Raw genomic sequence first — 25,966 nt, 5'->3', positions numbered from 1 at the left:
ATCCAAAAGATCCATTGTATGTAATGCTGTCTCACCCTTAGGCAATCAGTTTTATAATGGATGGCCCGCCTACAGCCTTCTTCTACAATGATTTATAACTGTCAGTGGTTAATCTTTTCACTTGGGACTTATTTCTGGATAACTGATTTTGAGAACACTGCAATACGCAGCTCTGGTTTCTGTACAGTTTACTACCTATGCAGTTATTGGACATGGAAATAAGTAACAGGCCACATCCATACAAATGCCTTTCTCTAATAGAATGGAGGGAAAAAACATGTTATGAATGAAATTTACCAAAGCTGTTTCATGCAACTCTATAGTTTAATGATGGATGAAGGCTGCTTACATAGGCACACTTCTTCAATTAATAGGCAATTTGTTTCCCAATTGTCACATATTCAACCATGTTGCTCTAATTGCTAGCAGTAAAACTGTTACAGCTCTGAAGTGCAAATAATTTAAACTGGAAGAATCTTACTTAATGCAGAAGAGAGCCATCTAAGGAATTATATTCTTCTCTAAAAGTCGTTTCTCCATTCATGCCTGATCCTTCAAGAATAAGCAACAGGGCCTTCCAAACTTTACCATACACTTCCAATCAACTGAACTTAGTATGATAATTGATAGAAGTTTATAGAAAATGCTGTTTTTCAAGATCTCCAGAGGCATATTTGTTATACCCATGCTATAGAAGAACACATTTTTATTTTAATACCTGGATGAATAGATAACTTTTGGAGTACCATTTTATTATTTTGTATAGTTTTTCATTCGTGTGATTTGGTGGATATATCAGTCTCATTTATGCTATTCATAAATGCATTGTTTTATGTTTTTACAGTTTGAGGTATGTACTGTTTTTATAATGCATTTTAAGCATTATATTCTAATATAAGCATTATATCAGAAAGCTGTACTGACTAGTATTTTTTCTACAGTTATGTATTTCTTTTTGTTTACAGGTATTCAGAAATCTGAATGTATGTAAAAGTACAGATGAATGAATTTGGAGTATGGTATTTGTACCATTTATTTGTAAAAAAAATCCATCTGAATGCATTTTAATATTACTGTAATTTGCAGTTAAAAGTGCCCATTACAATTAATACAGCATTCAGTAGTTGAAAGGATATTAAACATGAATGCACCCAGTCTATGGTTCAAAATAATATTTCATATCCATTTTTACAACCATGTAATTTAACACTTTGGATAATTAAAATTCAGTTTACATTTTTAAAAAATTAGCAACAAACCAACAATATTTCATACTGTTTATTACAAATATTTCATACAAAATGTAACACTGGCACCAGATTCATGACACCATGGTTTGTAAAGATATATTGCACATGCTAAAAGCATAAAATATACAGACAAAACTACAAAACATTAGATATTGGCTTTTTAAAATGTATGTCACTGCATTACAAACACAGATAGCTGCATTTAATACACACTCAAGATTGTCACCATTTTAAAACATCCTTCCCAATAACACTGACTTAAGTTTTGCTTTGTGTAATAAGAAAATGTATAAATTCCTATACAAATTTAGCATATTAATTTTATGTCAACACAAATAGATTTATTTAAAAAAAGACAAAGCCGTAAAGCTTTGAAATGAAAACATATAGGTATTATATTGCTTCAGTATGACTCATATGAAGGAAAGACATGTTCACAATAGATATCCAGCATACACAAATATAAAAAGGCACTCTAAAAGTTTCTTACATTATGAAACCCAAGTGCATTATCAAGTTTCTAAACAAAGAAGACAAGAAATTGAATTTACTCAATTCATAGTTAAATACAAAGGTTTGCTATAATAGTACCAAAACACAACATGGTGCCCTTTTAGTAGTGATACAGATATCCCCTGAGCTAGTTTATCTTAACACTTGAAACAATACAGATCAGCAAGGGGTAAGTGCCATGCATTGTAACCTGGCAGCTGAAGTTTCACATGAATGGAATACAAGCTGCTAACACGGAATCGTAACTATAGAGAGGTGCATGCGTTATTACTCACCTTCTAGATCATGCTTCTCAATCTTTATCAATCAACACCACTGATTTCAGTAGAATAGAGTGCTTATTTTTTGACAAAAGCTAATGAAACAAATCAAAACAGGCCATAACTGACATTTATTACTATAGTTAAAATACAGTACCTTATTTGCTACTAACCGTATTGCCATTTAGATAAGAAAGTGATTAGAATCGAATCCATACTCCAGTGAGACTAATTACAGTTTTCCCATTTTAATTATGATGGTTTTATTACTCTTTTATATGAAAATAATACATATAAAAGAGATAGGTAAGCATAATTTTGGGGAAGATGGCACTACAAATGAATACAGATCTATTGATAAACAAATTTTGTATAGCCAGGGATTTTAGCCCTATTGTCTTTTCATGACAGTAGGCTGGGATTGTTGATAGGACAGAAACACACAATGAGGTCTGAACTCAGGAACTCAGAACTATATCCTATTATATTTCTACATAGGATTTTAGCGTAACATATTGAAAAATGTATTTATAGAAGTCACTATTAAATCATTTGGGTGAGAAGATTGTACTATGAATGATCCCAATGTTGTAGAAGATTTCTGTTTGCATGGTGGACTGTCCTTTGACCTCTGTTCCCCAAACTTGCTCTGCACAGTATGCCCCTACTCTCCTGAGGTTTTGTGGAGGCTGCAGTGGTGTGTGTGCATGCGTGTGTATTTCATGGTGACTAACTTGATATGATCAGCCAAGAAGAAGGAAGAAGAAAGTGATACGTTTTTACTCAATTCTACATGGAAACATTGGTGCTTTGTTTCAAGTGATGTTTAATTAATATTTAGTAATGTTCCAGAGAATTCACTTCAGTTATAAAACATTACAGTATTAAGAGAGAAAACTTATAGATTTGTAAATGTAGTTTAATTTCCCTGATTGTTTGGTGATCCATTTTTTGGTCATTCTGTTTATTTCATGCTTTCCTTCATAGCTATACCATTATAACCAAATTGCTTCTTATTTGAAAAAAAGAAACACAACAGCAAACTATTGCTAATAGATGATAAGTAGGCTCCGTGTGATTCACAACTATGAGGGCATCTCCACACAACCACTGTTGCCATTCCATGAACTCAGAATTATTCTGGCATCAACCTGTTATAATCCTAATTTTAGCTGCCGAAAACCCCTCATGAGCTGATTAACTTTCTTTCTAATGGACCAACAAAGAAGTACCAAAAATAACATTCCCTCAATTTTCTTCCATACTTTCTTTTTCTAGAAAAGCATAAAAAGAGAGACTGTGAGAAAACATGCACAAGAATGCAAGGCCTTTATAGCCGGAGCTGCAAAGCCACATTTCTACAACACTAAAGCCTGGCAGAAGGACATGATAGTGCTATGGCAGCTTAGGAGTTATGGAAATATGTGAGGTGAGAGTTCCCACCAATAAGAACACAGTCTGTCCCCAAAATCTAATGTAACTTGCTGAAAACTAGAAAACTAGGGAATCCTCTTGAGCTGCAGCTGAGCTGGATATCTATTGGCTCAGCTACCTAACAAAAATTATAATGTGAAATTATAGAGTGTTGTCCCGATGCAAACATGGCATGAAGCGTCATATAAAAATTTTCTTAGTTCTTCTATAGCAGAATTTATTAAAGTGTGATCCTGAGGGTCTCCTCAAGTTTATAAAATCAAAATTATTTGCCCACCTAGGTTAAAAAATAATATAATATTAAAATCCCATCAACAATCATGAGAAGCGAGAGTGTCAATTTTAATTCTTAATATAGTAAAGATTGATAAATATAACCCATTCAGACAAAAGTTCTTTTGGAATCCTCCATGATTTTCAAAAGAGGGAAGAGATCCTGAGAGGAAAAAAAAAGTTTAAGAAACCAAAAAATTTAACAAGCAGAAATGACTCAACATTAGCCTTCTCCTCTTAAAGCACATTTAGAACATACAATAATCTCCCACTTCCTGAAGTGCCATACAACTGGGCTATTATGTTCTATAACATGAAAGTATTCTAATTGTTGGCTCATTAATAAAGTTTGTGACTTGTGCAGCCCTGGGAGATATCCAAGTGAAATTTTTGCTGAACAGTCAAGAAAACAGAGTGACCTTCCTATATTTTCCTCACTTGCTTCATTTCCTTTTCTTTTTTCAAAATCAACTAAGCTGTAAAACTACTTTTTATAAATGATTAAGATCTTTCTGCTGGGAAACACCCATAGTTTCATTGCAAAACTTTATTTGTGGGTTTTAAGGAACACCCAGTAGTCCTCAGGATTTAATAAATACCTTAAAACTCATAACAGGATTTAACATCCTCCATATTTAATAGGAATCAAGGCAATAACTAGTGAGGCCTCTTACATTATAGTTCCTAGTCAACATACAAATATCATTTAAAAATACATATATGCTAATATTGCAATTTCAAAATATGTGCATAAATATTGCCTTTTACTTAAAAATTCATAATGACCATTTTGTGTTTTAGAGGTTTGTGACAATTTATACACACTTGCATTCTTAAGAAAAATAGTCTCTTTTTATTTTATCATTGCTAGAGAATGCAAATTGTAGTATGAAAAACTTTTCTAAGACCTGGTTGAAAGTGTGTGTCATGATGGAGAATTTTGTTAATTATCATGGATCAAATTGAAAAACAACTGGAGAATATTTCATTACCCTAATTCATTCAAATAGAGCTTGGGGTAGTAAATGTTCCTAGAAAAGAAGTGCATAACTTTGTGCTTATTTATATGGTGAGAGAAAAATTAACTGCTAATATGTTAATCAGTAGTTGGGACAAAAAAAACAACAGCCATGTGGCAGAAAGATCAATTGATTTATGGGAGTACTTCTGATCGTAGTTTTTCTTTTGGTGGGGGTTGAGAAAGAAATTTGGCAGATATCATATCTGTCACAGCAGTATTTGCTGGGAATTTTTTCTCTCAATAGATACACTGGCTGGGGGTTAAAAAAAAGAAACAACTGAGAGTTTCGGTCAGTTTTAATGATACCTTTTCATCTCAGGCATTTTTGTGTGTGAGTGTAACTACAAAATGGCTGAAATCTGAGGAACATTGTCACCTGTCTGAAAATAAAGGGTCTCCTACAAGGATTACATTTTAGATATGTACAAAGCATTTTGAATTTGTAACATTTCTTCAAATACTGGTACAGTACAGCAACAGAACACTTTCAGTGAAATCAGAACAATGTTGTGCAGAAACAGCTGTTTCAAAGTGGAAATATTTGCAAATTCCATTACAATGCAAGATGTCTATTTCTGTCTATTTTTTGCAACATACAGTCCAGAATGAAAATACATTTGACTTAGAGGAAGGTGCAGTTTCAAGATGGAAGCTTTTCTGGCAAATCTTGTTTATACAAGCAGAGCGAAACTGTTGTGCTGCTGTTTGTTACATTTTACTGATCATCCAAGAATAAATTCACATATTCTGTCTCTAACATACTTCGATATATAGCAATGAGTGGTTATATTAAATTATTTCAAATACCTGTGTAGAATAGATAACAAAGCAGCAGGCTACTGCTTGTGTTTCAGGTAAAAAATGTATTTTGCTTCCATAAACGAGGAAGGACACTTTCCTCTTTATTCTACAATTCTCCTTTTGAACTTTGACAAATTTTCAACCCCTTTTAAAGACTAAATCACACTTTTTTTTCTTTATATGTTCCCCTTTGCTCTGCCAACAGATATTGTGCAATGTACTCCTCCACTGCGTTTGATAAAATGTGCATGAACAGCACTTGGCTTTTGAAGCTATTCCCAATTGGCTATATAAGAGCTGAAAATAATAACTATGTGCATTTGTTCCATCAAACTCAGCACACTAAATTTGCTTAAATTCATAGCTAATAACACATTATAGAATTAAGAAGGAGGACAAACCATGGTCAATTTTTCTGGGCACTTGTTTCATTTCAAATAAATATAAACACATTTAACATTACAAGTACGAACATTGGTCTGGAAAAATAAACTGTGATCAACACATCATCATCGGTTACAAATGTCAAAGTATCTACTAGAAATAACCCAAGACTCTTAATTACAGAAAACACTATTTGTGCATTTGTGATTAGAAAAGTTACTTGTTTTTTTCCTTGCATTATTAAAAAAATAATAAAGTCTTCTGAAGCCTTTTGGTCCTCATGGTATAGCTGGTTAGTTCTTTATATTTTAAGAGTCTCACTCTTCTTTCTGTACACCTTTCTCAGGCGAGGAAAAGGGTCCGTTCGACCTAGAAGCTTTGGCAGAAGGAGTAGATATTCATAATGCAAATGTTTAAAAAGTAAACTGATGCCAGCAGGACTGTTTTAGTACAAACTAGTTCCCTTTTGTATGATTACTTAACTTTTCCACTTTATGTTTTGGTTTTGTCTCCTGTTTGCATCTTAGCACAGCAATGGTAAATATGAAGGACTGCAATCTATCTCGTTGTATACTTTCCAAAAAAGTCAGACAATGCTTATGATAAAAATCACATTACACATAAAGATAACAAAAAGTCAATTCAAATGAGCAGGGTGAAACATTTAGGTGCATTAGGCATTATATTTAGAACCGGTTTTTCCTAAAACAAGTAATTGCTGGACAGCACAGGTAAGACAAGTTCCCAAGGATCCCTACTTGGAGAGTGCAAATAAATCACGCATGCTTGTGCTGAATGGTAACAAAAATAAGGCAAATCTCATCTGCCCTTACACTAATCTCTTTGTTGCAGCTGCAGGTGGGTATGTTGTGACTGAGGCAAACAAGATTTGATCCTAATGATTTTAAATTGCAAATGGAAGCAGCAAATTTCAATTGTTCTAAAAACACCTATTGGGTATTACTGTGATGAATTTAGAAGTCTGACTTGCCACAGAAAATGGTGATATTGGCAGTATTTGTTCAAACCCAAATCAAAATTTGTGGCTTTACCTTTGGTTTTTATAACAAAGATACCTAAAAAATGAAGACTATATATCTATACAAGAGATACTAGAGATGGAAAGGTCTTCTGACAATCCAGAACACCCTACTTGAAAAATGACTTTATATCAGCAATATAATATAGCTAACATATTAATATAAACATAACAGTTCCCTGTTTACTTGTGCTGTCAAAACAGAAAAAGGCAGCTTCTTTTTTCTGCATATAATAGGAGGTAGAGACTTCCAGAAGAGCCCTTAGAATTTATGGAAAGCACAGTAGTGCCGGAAGCAAAACATTAATTAGAGTGCATTTTTTTAAAAAAAAAAATCCTTAAATTTTCTAAAAGGCTCTATTTAATTGCAAATTTTACTCTTTGCTGTTCTCATTCATAAATGAAGGTCAGGTGAAAATCAGGAATTCGGGTGTTTCTAAAGAAAATTTCAGATTAAATGCAAATGCAATCAAGAAAGGGGCACTGAATGTTAAAAAGTCAAAATGTTTCAGAATCAGAATCATTGTCATTGTATCCATTTTCTGCTCCTTCATCATTCATTAAGGTTTTACTATATGAGTTAAGAGTGTTGCTCATATTGGAGCTATTGCAGAGAAGAGTCCTGCTCAAATGGTCTTTTTTAAAAGAAACGAAGTTGAGTGGCGTCATTGTACTGGAAGGAGAAAAAGGCATCATGGTAGCCAAAATGAGTGCCAGGCAGTCAGCCACGTCTTTGTTAGGAGCGCAAGCCAGGGCTGGTGTATGACCTGGGCACAAATGCAGACAAAGCCATGGTTAGTACTAAGGGAACTAGGAAAAGATCTGAGCATTCCTTGGATACATCTCCAGATGAGATCATAGCTAGGAGATGTATGTTTAGTCACCATCACAGCAGACAAAGCCAGGGTTACTTTTAAAATTAGACATGCTGGGAAGGTACGTAATTCACAAAGTGGTTCTCATAACAAGCATTATTTAATAAAAAGCAAAAGGCAACTTAAAATCTCCACAAAATGAAATTAAAACAGGTAGACCATGGTCCTGGAGGACAATGTGAATCAATATGAGCCAAGACACTGTTAGACTTAATCACAAGATAGAAGTTCATAAAAGAGTTATTCTAAGAGCAATGGCTTTCACTCAAAAGAAACTATGTAATATTTAAGAAAACAAATTAATAATACAGATTATTGTATTTTACAAAAATAACAATCTGATTAGCATTATTATAATGGATGATTAATTCTGCAACATTTTCTATTAGAAAACTAAATATTGGCAAGCTATAAATAATCCAAATGTTTAATTTTAGCTAAATTCAATCATGTTTATTAAAATGTGACAGCTGAGTCTCTCTGTAGGACAAGCAATGTGCTCTTTACTATATACTGGCTATTGAGATAGAGAAATCTTCTCTCATAGGGAAAGTGAAAAGCAGGTGGCATCTTAAGAAAATGGCAACTTCTTTCTTTCTGCTTGTATGTTTCCAGAATATCAGGGAAGCTTGTTGGATATCCCATGACAAATAGCATCACAGAAATTGGATGTCAACACACACACATACATGCACATACACACAGGTGTCTTTTAAAAAAGCCTGTTCATAAGTTATCTTGCACTGTGCAATGAGAAGGAAGCTTGATATCTTTCCACAGATAAGAGAAATAAAGTATTAACAACAGCAACAACAATAATCCATAGAAAAAGACACTGGTATTTTTTTTCTGTATTTCTGGCAATACTTTCCTTAGTTTAAACACAGTGCAAATGAGACTAGTTTCCCAGTTAGGTCTTCCCATATATTCAGGAAATTGAAATAATTTTTTTCCACTTCTGTTCTTGGTTAAATATGGCTTTCCAAAGCAATGTTTAGTATTAGTTAAAACGACACTTGCTGAAGCAGATGAACTTTTCAGAAGTCCTTGTTGCTAGACAGGAAATGGGAAGAATACTCAGCCCCGGGGGAGAATAGGTTCATTCCATTTCACTAACTCAATGAATGAAGACTAAACACAAATACTATGGGCAATCTACAGTCAATATCCCAATAATTATTGTGGTGCACTAAATGCTAGATTGTCTATTTGAGTCATAATATTAAAAAATAATCATAGCATTTAGCAAACCATCAACATGCTGTGAAAGTGTAAGAGATGTTCATAAACTATGTATTTGCTGAACCTCCCACCCCATACCTCTACTATTAGTGGATTGCCTTTTATACACACACACTTAATATGGAAATTGATATGGATACCCTTTGCACTTATAGTAATAATTTATTTAGAATATGGACTTCCATGCAGCAGTAAGATATTTAATGGGTGTTTTCTATCTGCTATGAAAATAAATGGAAGCTTCAGAATAGATCTGAAGCCATACAGGTGCAATTACAGTTTCATTCTAATTCAAATACTATATCTAGATAAATAAATGGCTCAAAACCATTTTCCAATGGAAATGAAGGACACAGTGCCATACCCTATTTCATGTAGAATGTTAACTGGAAAGGTAGTTGAACTTTACTTTGAAACTGGTACGACAACATTCATTACCAGAGAAGGCGATAAGCTAACTTAGGGGATTCAGGGAAGTCATTAGCATATCCTCTTTTGTGCACCAGTTACTACTGCTCTGCAACCTTCCAGCAAGAGCAGCAGCTGCAGCACTAGATATGTAGTGATACAGTATATGTAGTGTATCACATAATTAGAGCAACAAATGTGCATGCATAATGTCTACTGGAAAATATATCTTATTCGGGTTGTCTACCACCTGCTTGCTAAGCCTTTCCCAACCATTTTGCCTTTGAGGCTTTGAGAGATGTTAACTACTGGGGTAGCTAGACAATATAAGCCAGTATTATACAGTAACATGATCTCAAAATTGTGAAAATAGCCTGGATGCCAACTCTTTGCAACTACCCAATCTAGCTGGAGTTTTTTTGATTTAGGTCTTGCTAAATCAGCCTGTCCTACACAATGGTTTTGGATGATTATAATGCTTAATAAATTCCTTTAAAGCTCACAAACTTACAAATAGGTTACTCATTGACTGAAAGTGCAACCTCTAGGAATGGTTACTGAAATAAGGAAGTTGACTCTTGAATGTTATTCAAAGCTTTCTGAATAAACTGAATCAGGGCCAGTAATGAAGAATTGCTGGGAGTACTATTATAAAAATCTCTATGTAAGTGTTTGCCTTTCCTCCTGTTAGTGGGCAGAACTTTGTATTCTGTCCCCTGCGAAGTTCAATAAATTTGGCTTTTCACTTGTATATTGGATCTAGGGACTTTTGCCCTTCAATTAGTATCAGCGGCGGTATTTATTATGCATTTATCAGCAAACCACTGGTGGAGTGTGTAATTTTATAAAAGTACTTTTTTACAAGGTAGTCTCACTTAACAATGGTAACTGGGACCAGAATTTCCATCACAAAGCAACAGTCGTAAATGCAATATCACCTGACCATGCTGCTTAAGGACAGAAATGTCAGCACTTCCAGTTGCCTTCATTAAATGAATTGTCACAGATTGAAACTACTCATGTCTTTTTCAAAATTTCACAGAATTGGGAAAAATGACTCCTCCAAAAACTGAGAAAGAAGATTGGTTCGTGTTTGTGTGTATATGTTTGTGTGGGTGTATCTTATTTCAGTCCTTTGTTCTTATTAAAAAAAGTTATAAGTTTAACTGCCATCATACAATTCAAAATTATTTAAGAACTAGCTTTGCATTTTTAATAAAAAATACATAAAGTAATGGGCCTTCCTTCCCCTATGAAATGTCTTTAGAATTTTATGGACTTTTTGGATATTAAGAAAAATATCTCTTCTTTAATAAGTACAGAAAGAAGCAGTCAATGACTTCATAAAAACATGCCAGTATTTTTTGATATAACTTTTCTTCAAAAGACCAATGCCTATCTTTGGATTCTAGTTAGTATTTTACTTCCAAGTGTGCAATATCTGGCCAATATTTAATTAAGAATATGGTTAATATGATTAATATGTAGCTCTCCAAGGCCAAAATCCTAAAAGCTATATTAAGTATATGCTTAAGACTTTCATACATCCATATAAACATTTGGCATATTTAATATAAATCTCCTTTCAAACATGACAGTACATGCCAAATGGAATTTAAACTTCTCTCAATGATTTGTAATTTAGTGTAGGAATAATTTATGAGAAACCTTCATCCAAAGCACTCAGAGTCTACAAAGCCAAGTACATAAGATCCTGATTGAGATATAGTTGATTAGAGATTGGTGTACTTTTCCTAGAAGATTACCATCTAATGATCAGATATGTCAGTTGCAATAGTATATGTAAATTCAAAATGAAAAGTGATTTGCCTAAATATTATTCATTATATTATATTTATTTTATTATTCATTATATTTCACCCAAGGCCACACAATAGCAGTGACTTATTGTGATCAGAACAGGAAATATGGCTTCAGAAAGAATCAGGATACAGTTAAAAATTATGTTATAGGCTTTGCATTCTTCTATAAAATGAATGCATTAATACATTTAAAATGCAGCCCTCTTCCTTATCAGAGTTCTGATGTCTTTATGAAATTAGAAAATTCTAAATTTTGTTATTTTACATAAGGTATAGTCAACAAAATACTTCAAATGAAATAATAATGGGAGTTGTTTTTATATAATAGTTTAAACAAAACTGTTTGTGATAACACAAATTCTATTTTTACAATTTGGAAATTAATAACCACTGTCAGCAAGCTTAAAATATTTCAGAAAACATATTCATATATTCTTCATTTATTGTTCATAAATGATAATATGAATATCTTCACTTACCATTTTCATCTACTGCCTGTACACATGCCCCCTTTGCTAACAATTCCTCAACTACCATCTTCAAGCCATTCTGTGCAGCAATATGAAGAGGTCTAGAAAATGTAATATCTAGATTCAGTAGGTTTGATGTATTTCAAAAGGTCTACTATAATATTATGCACAGTTTGTTTCAAAAGGTCTACTATAATATTATGTACAGTGCTTAACTACATTAAAACGCTATGTGAATTCTGTTTTCAAAATGCACAAATATAAATTATATGACACTTTGATGTTATCAAAATTGTTAAAAAAATACACGTTAATTAATATACTTACGTTTGCAATGCATTGTTTTTTGCATTAATAAGGCTCGGTTCTTGTATCTTGTCAAGTATCAACAAGGCACATTTTTCATGACCCTGGAAAACAAACACACATACACAATATCTAACTATATTTGGAACATTCTAGAAAACATATGTTTTTTTTAATCTGATCTTGGTTAGTTTTTAAGGAAGTCTAGCAGATGTGAGAACAGAGATTTCCATATGAAAACCATGGTGCGTTGAGCTGAAAGAACAAGATGCTTTGATTGAAATGTATTTGTTAGTTTATTGGTACTTTTCATTCTTTCTACTGATAGAACTTGTAGCTTGTAGCCCCCCCCCCCAAGTGATGTACTGCAGGGTTGGGGAGACAAACAAGCTACAAATTCTACAGTAGAAGGAATTAAAAATGCTGAAAGGCAACCTAACATCCAAGTTTCCTAAATGCACGTTGTTATTGCCTATATCTTAGTCACCTGCCTCTTGTTTTCTACTTAGCCAAAGCCATCACACTGCAGATGGGGGGGGGAATACAATCAGTTATAGCAAGTCATGATATTCAAGCAAAAGAAAAAGTGACGTCAATTGTTCTTCAGGTTTAGAGCAGTGGTTCTCAACCTTTTTAATGCCGCGACCCCAACCGGTCGTAAGTCGAGGACTAAACCGGTCGTACATCGAGGACTAAACCGGTCGTAAGTCGAGGACTAAACCGGTCGTAAGTCGAGGACTACCCAACCGGTCGTAAGTCGAGGACTTTCCCTGCCCGGGAGCACCGCACATGTGTGGTTCCACCCCCTGCGCCGGCCGAGGCGTAGCTGGCAAGCGGCAGAGACGGAGCAGGCCGACCACCAGCTGGCCCAGCCCAAGGGAGGTAAGGCACCCGCCGGAAAAGGGGAAAAAAATGGCGGACAAAAAAAAATGGTGGACAGCCTTGCTTGGCGACCCCCATGAAATGGTCAATCGACCCCAAATGGGGTCCCGACCCACAGGTTGAGAACCACTGGTTTAGAGAGTTTTCCTTGTTCTGTAAGCTTCCTCTATCACCATTCCTACTATTGATTGTTTGGCTTAGTAATAATTGACTGAAAGAAAATCCAAGGATTGGAAAAAGACTGCTATAAAGCTTTTTTTAAAAAAACAATTCACTTTACCTTACTTGATCTTATTTAAAAGATTTCTTTTGGCACCCATCTTAAACACAACTCACAACAATAAAACAAATAACTATAAAATCATAATCATAAAACTGTAAGATCAAAGAACAGGAGTTCCCTAGGATGAGACAGATTATTGCTCACTGGTCTACAGGATTATTTCCCTTACGAATATAATAGTGAAGACTCACAGGAGCTGATATATATGGGAAAACTATCTTGGGTTATGGGTTCATACTGAAATTAGAAATTCTCAGAACTAACAAAGAGCAAGCAAATTTTAAACATACTTTACTGCTAGCCAAGTGCAATGACGTATTCAAGTCATTATCCATCAAGGTTAAATCAGCCTTAGCACTGTTCACCAAAAAATCTAAAATACCAAAGAAACAAAATATTTCATAAGTTTACATACATAACATCAGTTCAACTATCTTCAGACTCTTCAGATCAAGTTTACATAATAAATTAGTAAGAAAAATAAAACTGTGATAAAAGAGATGAAAACAAAATGCAATAAAGTAGCAACATAAAGCAATGTTTTTCTCCCCAAAGGGCTTTTAGTGTTACTATTCAAAAAGCATAGTGCAACTATTCTACATTTTCCTTCTTAATTGATTTTCTGTAACATGAAAAATGCTGGAAGAAACTGTAGAAAAGGTAGGATCACAAATGGTGAATGATATTGTCTGGGTCATGTTTGTTCCAGGGTATCACCTTGGGTTAGAAGGATGAATGGGCTCCGGGTGTTATGAGGAATATGGATGGAGGGTTTTGATCACTACTTCTATTGCTATGGTTATTTGGTACTGTTGTTTGAATTTTGTAAAGCTGTCCAAAGTCATCTGGAATGGGGCAGCTTATAAATTCAGTTGCTCAGACAATCAATTTTTTATTCCATATTTTATGTTTTCTGAATTCTGAACATCCATCAGCCTGTATGGTAAACAATTTATATGTGACATAATTTCTTCAACATTGCTTTAGAGATACATTTATTTATTCATTTAATTAATTAATTAAATTTATTTGTCACCCATCTCATTTCAAAGTGACTCTGGGAGACTTACAGCATTAAAAGCATTAAAGTCACAAAAGATAAATATTTCCATAATAATAACTATGGAAATTACAATGAAAAATAAAATTTTAGTTAAAAGTTGGGAAGGGAGGGAACAGGTTGCGCAGCGGAAGAGGTGGGATGTCCAAGTCGTCTGGTACACCAAGTCATCTGGCACAGCCAGGTCTTCAGGCTTTGCAAAAGTCAGAAGGATGGGAGCCGATCTCAACCTAGGGGATAAGATGGTCCAAAGGACAGGAGCCACAGCAGAGAAGGCTCTTCTCCCAGACCCCATCAGCTGGAATTCCTTGACTGATGGGGCCTGCAGCATGCTGATGCGGATGGGGCAGGCCAGTCTCAGTGGAGTGAGACAGTTCCTCAATAACCTGGACCTGTGCCATGCAGGGCTTTAAAGGTGATAAGCGACACCTTGAATTGTACCCAGAAGCGAACCAGCAGATAGTGCAGCTCTTGGAGCGCCAAGAACTGCCCATGCTGCTGCTGCTGCACTCTGCACCAGTTGAAGCTTCTGAATGCTCTTCAGGGGTAGCCCCACGTAGAGTGCATTGCAGTAGTCCAGACTAGAGATAACCAGGCTTTAAATGACTGTTTAACATTTCATTGCTACTATTCCCAAATAATAAAGTAACAAGTTCTTATACTGCTGATGTGTTCCCTCATATGCTCTTTCCTGGTAGCATAGTACAAATGATGGAAATTTTATATTTTACATTACTCAGAGGACCAGTTGATAATGAATAATTAAAACTTTATTTAAGAATGACATTATATGAATAGATTATATAAAAGTTTCTCTTTAAAAGGATAGCATATTTATTAAAGACAGGTAAATGGATGGGGAATTTTAAGATGTGCAACTGCTGATATAAATATATTGCAAGGAATATTTGTTGAAAATATAGGAGATAAAACCAGAAGAGGTAGTCTACAATAAATGGGTGCTGGATAAATGAATGTGGACTGAATACAAAAGTGAATGGCCAGTATGAAAATACATTGAATGGACTGGTCATATAGAAAAAATTAATAAAACTGAATTGCAAACCAAATATCTAAAGAAATAGATATTGGAATGATATGAAAGGAAGGAGAAAATGGAGAAAGATATAGCTGGATGGAGTTAAGGAGATCCTAAAAAGAGAGAGAGATAGCAAGATCTGCAGACATCATACACAGAAGCAATAAAGATATATAATGATATCAGTTTTGTTCAGTTCCTAGGAAGCAATTCCTTACCTACAGTCCCTACATGCCCCTTTTCAGCAGCGATGGTAAGTGGAGTTTTCCCTGAATTATCTGCAGCATTTACTTGTGCATTGTGACTTAAAAGTAGCTGCAAGCATTCCATGTGATCAGCAAAGGCTGCTGCATGAAGTGGAGTTCTAGGAAAAAATGGAACATAGAAACATTTGGCTACTTGAGTGATTTATTATTTCTATCATTTATCTTTATTTCTAATCCATCTCTTAATCTAATATTTCAGGACAAAATATATTATCATTTAAAATAAAGTAATATTCATAGGTAAAACAAAATTCAACACAGAACAAAAGCCACAAAAAACCAGGGATGCTCAATAGCAACACAAATCTGATTCCTTCAAATCTTAAAGAAAATGGATAGGGTTTAATAATTACTTAAAAGGAGACAAGTGTAAAGCTTATAAAATAAAAGGCGAGGAGCCACAACTGACAAAGCTTTGTTACAAAAGTTCTGTGAAGATTTCTTTATTAAGGCAATCAATATTTGGTTTTAGCTGAGTTCAGCACTAATTATCAACAGTATCACCATGCCATCACTCTGCTAATTCCCACAGCACTGTCTTAGGCCTAAAGATATTTTACCCATGTAGTAGGCTGTATTGCTGTTATCCTTCTCATCTTCTCATCTTTTTCATTTCTCATTCTTTCTCATCTTCTCATCTATCCTACTATCTTCTTCTATTGGTATCTTATGATTTACTACTTGTTGTTTGTATCTTATGATTAATTATTGTAACTATGATTTATGATCTGTGACCTATCACTTTGTTGTTTGATTGAGAGCTTATGCCCGGAGACAAATTCCTTGTGTGTCCAATCACACTTGGCCAATAAACTCTTCTCTTCTCTTCTCTTCTCTTCTCTTCTCTTCTCTTCTCTTCTCTTCTCTTTTCTCCTCTCCTCTCCTCTCCCCTCCCCTCTCTTCATCTATGAAATTAGTAACCCCAGCTTTTTAAGGGTTCACTAGTTATATTTCAACCCATCAGATACAATCAGTTTGGTATTTCTTCACTGAAGCAAGTATCTATGACTTGGTGAAAATCTTTATTAGTGGAACTAGACTTTCTTTTATTTCTTCTAGCAATCCTCTTTTGGACAATTGGGTGAGGTAAGTGGGCCACGGGGTGCTCAATAAGGAGGAAACATTTTTAAATTGTTTTTTCGTTCCATTTTACTGGCATATGAAATGATTTTCCATTAATAAATGAATACAAACCACTGTCTCCATTTTTAAATGGAACTATAATTCATTATATACATTTATATATTAGAGGTGAGAATTATATATTAGAGGTGAGGTCTCTGCCCACATTCTTGGCCTTCTGGTAGAGCCTAAAACCTTGGCTCTGCTACTTGGCCTAAGGCTCCAATAGGGGCCTGCTACATTGCAGGTGGCTGACTGGACAGAAAAGATCCTCACCACAAGGCGCCCATCATCATGATTTTTAGTTTTTCTATTCAATTTTTCTGATTTTAATTGTTTTCTAGCACTTTTTAAATTTTTATTATAAGCCAGACAGCATCGCTATATCAGTGAGATGGGCAGCATAGAAATTTAATGAATAAAACAAGGTAATAGACTGCATAACACTTCATCAAAGTAATTCTTACCTTCCTTTTTCATCTTTGCAATTAACAATGCCAGCACCAAATGCCCCAATGAGTAGTGAAGCACAATTTTCATGATCATTTATTCTGTTAAGGAAGGATACTATTTAATTCAATGTAATTTATTTCATACTTTAACTGGATTTCTCTGGGTTTATTTTCAATACAGGCTTATCATTACACTTCAGTTCAGAATTTTGGTAGCCTTAGATTTATAGCTTTGTCCATAGCACAGTCTGCACAGTACGTGTATAATGTATAAATCATGACTGGTTAACTGATCTTTACATATTATTCTCCTTAGAACTGCCTATATGTTCACATGCATGAACAAGGAACCACTAATGCACACAAATCACACTCCATTGGCTTTTTCAGGAATTACAATAAATGAATATGGAATCAGAAGGGGAATCAAAACATGAATGAGGACAGTTTCCACTTCTTCCTTTGTACATTCACTTTAACCTTTATACATATTACATACAGTATACAGACCTTCTATAATTTTTAATAGAAATGTGTGAAATGACTTCCTTAAAAGATATTCATTTAAAGCAAGGTAATATATATTTTAATTTGTTTCTTATTATAGCTTTCCTGTTCACGTAACTCTGCCACTCTGGGATGCTGCTTTCATAGCTACTTAGCAGCAATAACAGACAAAGCCACAATAATACAGACAAGGGAGCTAAATACTCTGTCCCCATTTTTACTTTGACTACATCAGTATTATTAAGGATAATAACATCCCCAGGCATTGATTAAAGAGAGAGTGGGAGCTCTTAACATAGTATCACTATGCAAACTCATTGTCACTAAGTAGGTCTTCTCCAATTTATTTCCAGTAATCAAACATCCCTCAGGAATAATGAGTTAACTCCAAAAGTTTCTGTAATAAATATATTAATGATCAAAGTGTCCCAAGACTTTTTCCTGTTTTTGAATGTGCCCATTTAATACTTGGATGAGTGATCAACAGAGTATATTGTACTATAGGCTATAGATATTAGCCTTAAAGTAATGGCCAACCACTTTTGTACTACAGGCAAAAAATGAAAATAATTATGACCATGTCTCATTAATGTTCAGTTCAGGTCGACCCCATCTTTACTTTTGCTTTTATTAAACACCTCCGAGCACAATTTGAAATTAAGGTTTATGGTACAGAAAAACTGGCAATCAAAACTACATAAATTATAATGAAAACGGTTCATTTCCTATTATAGAAATTTGCTGAGAAGGCATTTTAACTGCTGTGTGCATGTTTGGATTGGGGACTAATATTATAAAAATAGCATTATCTCAAAGCTTTATTATTTTTTTAAATTCCAGCTTAGCTTGGCACACAGCCTATGCTATAGGAAGTGAAATTGATTGTTATTTCTACTTACACCGCACAGTGCAATGGAGAAAAAGAGTTTCCATTAAAGTTGCAAAAAGCTTTATGTTCCAGCAGTACCTCTATACAGTTTTCATTTCCTGTAAGAGATTAGAGGATAATTTCAAGTTCCAAAACAAAAAAAGTGCTTAGTATTGTCAAAAGAACTATACTGTACCATTCAGTTTGGTATTGATTCTATGAAGATACTTTATCCAGAATCAAAATGGTGCCCTCCGTTTCTAGTCAGCATATTGCTCATGCTGATTAGAAAAAAATTCTCCAAAGTGGTTGATCTGAAGATACAAGTTATTAAACCTAAGATAGTCTGCATATGCTTTATGACTCCCAGTTTTTTTTTTAAATAAAATAATTTTATTCATTTGGTAATATAAAAAAGCGACTGTGATTGCTGTTTGGGAGGGCTGCCATAACTCCATCATATTGCTCAATACAAAGCATCAATATGTTCAAAACACAGATAGTTCCCAGTTTAAGAATGAGTTCCATTTCCAAGGTCTGTCCTTAAGTCAAATTTGTATGTAAGCCAGGACAACATTATTGTATAATACTGTCTAAGTAGTATGGTGTAATGAATTGAACTATTGTGAATTTAACTTGAATCACTGTATATTTAACTTAATTAAAGGTCATCCTTAAACTGGGGCATTCTTAACCTGGAGACTTGCTGTATTGCAACACAGTGGCAGGGAAAGGGAAATTCTGACCAACTGAAAAACAGCTTAGAGCTTCAGAGTGTCAGATTGAAAACTGGACCATTCGCAAGAAATTGGGTCAGTTGTCAAATGGAGACACTGTGGATCATAAAGACATGGCGTTGATCTGGGAATGGTGCCAAATCTCTAATAATTTACAACAAGATACCTTTTATTTTAGAAGCTCTGTAATCTCTCTTTGCATGCAGTTTCCCATACCAAACTTAATAGCCAGCAATAAATATCTGCTTGACATAAAAGATTACCGTTATATGAAGCCCAGTGCAATGGTGTATAATTCTGATTATCTTTAAAATTGTAGTCTTCTGAAAGTGCCATCTGCATTAATTCACTCAGCCATGTGGCATGACCACGAGCTGCTGCATAATGTAGAGGTGTCCTGCCTCTGGCATCCTTACATAGAATTAATACTTCTTGTTCCAACAGCATTTGAATGCATTCCTCATGCCCTGTCATAATCTTTTTCAAATAAAAATTAAAAATTAGATTCATTTTAATAAAATATGCCTTTCATCTCATAAAGCTACGCAAGATAATCAACAATCCCAAATAAATATAAACAAAAACTGATTATTATTATTTTTGTAGTAACTGAAAAAGCTTGTTTGAAATATTAATGATAACGTTTGGGGTTGTTTCTGAAATAAACATGTTCTACTTGGGCAGTCAGTGACAAAGATTTTTTAGTAACTTGCATATATGGAAACATGGACAATGGATTCTGTCTTCTCTAAAAGTTTAATGAAAGGAAATAATTTTAGTGTTCTTTATAAAAATATGCATCAGGGTTCCTTCCAGACCTCCAGACCAAGAGCTCCTATCACTATCAGTACAAACACAACAAATTTAAAAAGTGTTCCAAGCATGCTGGGAGTAATGACATTTTCAGTAAACATCCACAAGAGCCAATATAAGGTGTTTATGGTGATGGTGCACTGCTAGGAATTATTTTAAATTTTCCCTGTGCATTCTTGGAAATATAAGAAAAATTTAAAATTGGGCTACTTGAAAAAAATGATTAAATAAATACAAGAATGAGGCATCATTGAAAAACATGTTCCAAGTATTTCATTATTTAAGTTTGAAAAATAGAGGAACTTAGATTAGATATGCTAAATAAAGCACTGACATATGTCAGTAGGCATATACAATCTTACTATGAATCCACTATGCTATGTGTGAAGGATTTTTGACAAATCCGATGTGTAAAACTATGAGCACAGCCCCCTCAAAAAAGAATTGTCTTTCTTCTGATCATCATAAAACCTTAAAGCCTTCATAATAAGTAATTAAAATTTGGATTACCAAAATTCTGCCTCTCTATCTAAAAAACTTGATTGCATCTCCAGAAAGGCATTTTTCTGGTACTTTCCCCAACTCCAACATATATTTAACTCTAAATAGTATGACCAATCTCTCTCTCCAGGGTAGTGCTATATAGCTGTGTACTGCACAGCTTTTGTCATATTTTCTTCTCCAATTAGGATACATATTATAACATTCTTTTATAAAACACTGCTTTTAAAAAAAAATAATTAAGGACTAATTTAGGCATCTAATAGAGCAGTTTCCAGCAAAGGCTATCCATCAGCTTCCAGGTCATTGTTGCTGGTCCTAAGCAGCTTGCATTCAGAGGCTTGCATGATATATGTTAGAATCAAAGTCAGCTTTAGCGTTCTGTATTCTTCTCTACTATTATTAGGCATATGTGCAATTGAAAAAAATACAGCAGAAATACAGGATAAAATGAGAAATTACCCCTCGATGTAAAGCAGTACATCCCAGGATATCAGCTGCATCAACGGATGCCTCTTTTTCAAGTAACAAAGAAACAGCGTCTATGTGCCCATAAGCCACAGCTAGCATCAGTGGAGTTCTAAAAAATGAGAGGCCCATAACTATCATCATATATTCCTGGATTTGTGACTTTACTCGATGTATTATCCAAAAGTATTTGCCACTTCTCCAAACATTGTAATATTCATTAGTTACTCTCCATGTTGCCAGAGGTAGCTAGATTCAATAATACTGGAGGTTCATGAAGCATTAATATTCAATCTTTGTCCATTATCTAAAAATGAGCAGCAAATGTTTATTTCTTTACCTAGTGCTGCGTCTCTTAAATTAATTGTTTCTGTTTGGATATTCTTAACTCTAAAAAGAACATGAAAAGGAATAGACACCAATCCAACCTTCAATTATGGAAATAAAACAGCATGTTAAATTTCTATCCCAGACATGTCTCCCACTACCATTAATTAAAAAAAATTAAAAACATAGTAGTAACACTATACATATTGTAAATAAAACTATAGTTAATGATAGTAAATAAAACCATTGTATGTAGCTAAGATTTTTATTTGAAATGAGACTGCATTTAAAAAGTCTCCATATTATCACTGAATCGTTTCTTTGTAAAATGTTATGCTTAATTCTTAACCTTATTATTGAAAAAAATAAATGTAAAGTTCAATTTATGGAATAGGCCAGAGTCTACATAAAAAGGTTTATGTGGAAACATTTTCCCATATCTATTGGGGAATTTGCCCATTTCGAATTTGTCCATTATGGGAAAAAACGAAGGGATAAAAAGTTGTGGTACTTTTATTCTATCCTATTGTCCATAACATATAGCTATATTTATGAACCAGCCTCTGGATTTTAATTCTTTGTCACACTGCAGTATTATCAGAGTCAGTTTATAAAATCTAGAAGAAAAAAATGTTTTCTGCCCTTCAGCAATTTACAGCTGGATGTTCTGAGGGGAATCATGCATGCTGACTGAGGAATTCCGGGAGTTGAAGTCCACAAGTCATAAAAGGGCCAAGTTTGAAGACCCTGGTCTAAGATGTAAAATAAAGAACACATGTCTGGCATCTGGCATGGGGTGGAATGCTTTCTATAGCAGAAATCCCAGAAAAAACATCTATTGAACATACATTGGCAGTGCAACACTAACTGTAATTTCATTTCCTTAGGGTTGCTGCAAATTTGCTTCTTCTATTTCTTGCCTCATACAGACTTAACCATGATTCTTGTTCTTCGTCACCAGTTTCTTACAGCTGTAACTCTTGTGTCCAACTGCTTTTCTCCTCTTTGCCTCCAGTGTTATTAGCTGAAGAGCTGATAGCAGCACCATTAACTGGCTAGCCATGGCATGGGGAGCCTATCCTTATCTTAATCTGAAGATATTAAATTAACTTCTGAACATCCTTGAATGAGGACATAGCCACGATTGATATCTAAATGTTACTGCCTAAAATGTTCTCAAGGTCACTCAAATTATAAGCGTCAAAATGAAACAAACTTACTGTCCTTTGGCATCCACTACATCAGGGTTATCTGTTACTTCTAATAAAAGTCGTAGACATGATGTATGCCCATTGATGACTATAAAGGGGAAAGACATACTTTAAATGTTTTTTCAAATAAAAGCCATGAAGGAGTCAAACTTATATCAAGTAATATTTAGGAGAAAATGTCTGTGAATAATCCATCAAGGAAAAAATGTATCCCTATATACTCATCCCTGAAGTTCATCTTCTAATATAAGAAGTAAATTAAGATATGAATTTTGGTGATTTAATTCATATTCATTAATATTTCAATTATTTAATCTTATTCTCCAAAAATATTGACTATCATAGGAAGAAGAGCCAAATACATATTTTCTTTGATGGGATGAGAAAATATAGAGTTGAGAAACGACGTTCAGATTTTTGTATGTGCATTATATTTTTCAAGATTGTTTTCAACACTGCAGTAGCACCCAAAGACATATGGCAAGTAGCAGCAGCAGCAATTTTGAGTTTCTACTATAAAGAAATCCTATCTAATTACAGTCAAATATGGCCTGCTTCAACTGTTATTGGTGGACAATGTAAACCTATATTCAGCCAACAGAGGTCTCTATCAGGCTATGCTAAGATAATGCATCATTTCAATGCAAAATATTATATAGTACTTGGTTTATTTGTTAACTACTCTAAAACTAATGGAGAAACAGCTATAGATATCATCAATTCTAAACTATGACATAAGGAAAATTAAGTAGGTATATCCAATTACAGATGAGTTGATCTAAATTCAAAATGCCTAACCGGAAGTACAAGTCAGAGAAACAGATTTGTCACCTCTAATTCACAGTACGCTGAGATCACCAACCGGAGCCTGGTTCAGGTAAGGCAGAATTCTGAACCCAGGAATTTGTTCTAAGGACTAGAACTTGAGTGGAACTTCACAGGCCAATCCAATTTTGGTTATGTTAAGCTTTCTTCATTTCAGTGATATATTTATGAAGTGTTGGGGTACTGTTTGGTTGGACAAAATGATCATGCACAACTAAGTGTCAGAAGATCTGTAAAGCCATTACTACTCAACCCTGCAATAAATCATGATAATTTGATGAACTGGTAATAAGATTCAAGGATCATGATTCACTATAGATGTCTGATCACACACCTTCTCTGTTTTGGGAATACAGGTAGTCCTTTAACAACCATTTATTTAGCGATCATCTGACATTACAGTGACACTAAAAAAGTGACTTACAATTGGTCCTCACACTTACAATTGTAGTGTCCCCATGCTCATGTAAGCACAATCCAGGCGCTAGGCAAAAGGCACATATTTATGACGGTTGCAGGGTCCTGGGGTCACATGATCACCACTTATGACTTTCTCAGCTGGCTTCCAATAAGTAAAGTGAATGGGAAAAACTAGATTTGTTCAACGACAGTGTGACTCACTTAATGACCAGAGTTATTAACTTAATGTCTATGGCACAATCATGGGATTACTCACTTATCGGCCGTATCGCTTAGTGATGGAAATTCCAGTTCCAATTGTAGCAGTAAATCAAAGACTAGCTGTAAGAAGTTGTGCTTACTTTATTTCTTTATTTTTGGAGATTTAGTAAAAATTCATTTTGAGCATAGCTCATTAACAAAGAAGGAGGATTTACAGGGGAAACAAATTTTAGAGATTTTCACTCTTATTATATTTTCTTATTCATGAAGAACTCACGTGAAATAGTAATTTTCTAAAACGGCTATAATTTGTTTCTCTCTTCAACTTGAATTATTATGTAGAACTCTGAGGTCATACAATACACAAAATGAACCTAGCATACCAATGGGAATAGATGTAAACTACAGTTTGCAATTTTTGCTGCAGTTATCTCCCACTACTAAGGAGGTAAGAGGCTTTTCTGTTTAAAAAGAATCCAAACTTTGTCATAGCCGATATCCCCATGAGCTTTTCTACATACTGTTCTTTTTAACTGTAGTCAGTGTCTCAAAATAATAGCATCTCACCTACCTGAGGCATGGAGTGGGGTTCGTTGTGTGATGTTATCTTTCACTGTGACAGAAGCACCCTGACTGATGAGCACTTCAACACATTCCATGTGTCCTTTAAATGCAGCAAGGTCCAGGGCAGTACGTCCTTTTTCATCTCTGATATCCAGATCTACTAATGACTGAAGCAGCACCTCTAATGCTTGATGGTGACCATTATAGGCCTAGGGAATAAAATGAGCTACTTAAGACCAGTGATTTTCAAACATTGAGAATACACCAAGATTTCTCCTGATATGAAAACTGAACAGTGAAGAAATCTCATTAGTCCGGTGAAACTTGTTTCACAATGTGATATTTACCTCTTTAAAATAAACTATACTTTTCAGGGTTTTCCTCTGGAATTGCATTTTAAAAAGATAATTAAAACTGGGACATAAACTAACCCCATAGGGATTTTAACCTATTAAAATTAAATGAATGTAGAATAATTTTTGGAAATAAGTAACACGTGCATCCCAATAGAAAAGAATCTGAATTGGGTGACAAGCATTTTTCTATTTTTATTTTTTTAAATGTTTTTATAACTCACACCAATCCAAAAGAAGGCATATAACATCAAATCCCGGGAAGCATATAACATCAAACAAAAAAGAAAACAGAGAAATGGAATACTAATAAATACTTAAATCCAAGAACCATCAACAAGTAAAAATAACCACACAGCTAAGATAAAGTCCCAGATCAAAGGCAAGGTAGATGCCACAGTCAGTCAGCTGGACCAGAAGCTGAAGGAAAAGTTTACATAATCACAAAATGGAAGCTGCACATAGTTTGGGGGGGAGAGTACTTCGTAAGCTGTTCTGTGTATGTACTTCTGTACATGTGGTAATGAACATTAGCCAACTATTTTGCAAAAAAATTTGAGCAGGAGCTCAGCAGGATCTACGACAACTCACCACAGCCAACTAGTTACACTAATACCGAAGAAATGTAGAATGGGATCATGAAAGAAAGGATGCCAAAGGAGGGACAAAATGAAATGTGAATGACAGAAATTAAAATATTTTTTTAAATTATTTTAAATAATGAAAGTGAATTGTTAAATTGTCCTGCAGCAAGTTGTACCTTGATGATTTTTGATTTTGATTTTGATTTTATTAAATTTATACCCCGCCCTTCTCCCGGAGGACTCAGGGCGGCTTACAGCCAGTTTAAAACAATGATACAATACAAAATTTAAAAAGATTAAAAATAACTATTTAAATTTGGCCGCTTCTACTAAAAATTTAATTTAAAACCCCTTTAAAATACCCCTAGGCCAGTCCTGCCTGCT

The 25,966-nt window shown here is 34.4% G+C and overlaps 1 protein-coding gene across 4 annotated transcripts in view; it reads right to left on the bottom strand.

Moving 5' to 3' along the window:
- Positions 1–5,029: 5,029 nt before the first annotated feature.
- ANKRD44 (ankyrin repeat domain 44) overlaps positions 5,030–25,966 on the bottom strand; it is a 79,864-nt gene continuing 58,927 nt past the window's right edge. For 2 of the 4 annotated variants that reach the window (XM_029283550.1, XM_015813043.1), the window contains exons 17-27: positions 24,653–24,854; positions 22,645–22,723; positions 21,092–21,209; positions 19,579–19,792; positions 18,610–18,697; positions 17,219–17,302; positions 15,582–15,727; positions 13,555–13,637; positions 12,121–12,203; positions 11,803–11,894; positions 5,030–6,312 (exon numbers count right to left, since the gene is read on the bottom strand). In XM_029283550.1, coding sequence (XP_029139383.1) covers positions 6,254–6,312; positions 11,803–11,894; positions 12,121–12,203; positions 13,555–13,637; positions 15,582–15,727; positions 17,219–17,302; positions 18,610–18,697; positions 19,579–19,792; positions 21,092–21,209; positions 22,645–22,723; positions 24,653–24,854 — 1,248 coding nt within the window. In that variant the 3' untranslated portion in view covers positions 5,030–6,253. Of the gene's footprint in view, positions 6,313–7,473; positions 7,743–11,802; positions 11,895–12,120; positions 12,204–13,554; positions 13,638–15,581; positions 15,728–17,218; positions 17,303–18,609; positions 18,698–19,578; positions 19,793–21,091; positions 21,210–22,644; positions 22,724–24,652; positions 24,855–25,966 lie in introns of those variants that run through there. The other 2 variants (XM_029283548.1, XM_029283549.1) reach the window with 1 other exon arrangement.

Source organism: Protobothrops mucrosquamatus, unplaced genomic scaffold, assembly GCF_001527695.2.
Source record: "Protobothrops mucrosquamatus isolate PMUCROS unplaced genomic scaffold, P.Mucros_1.0 scaffold129, whole genome shotgun sequence".
NCBI lineage: Eukaryota > Metazoa > Chordata > Lepidosauria > Squamata > Viperidae > Protobothrops > Protobothrops mucrosquamatus.
Note: the sequence above shows the minus strand (reverse complement) of the source record. Positions and strands in the feature narration are given on the sequence as shown.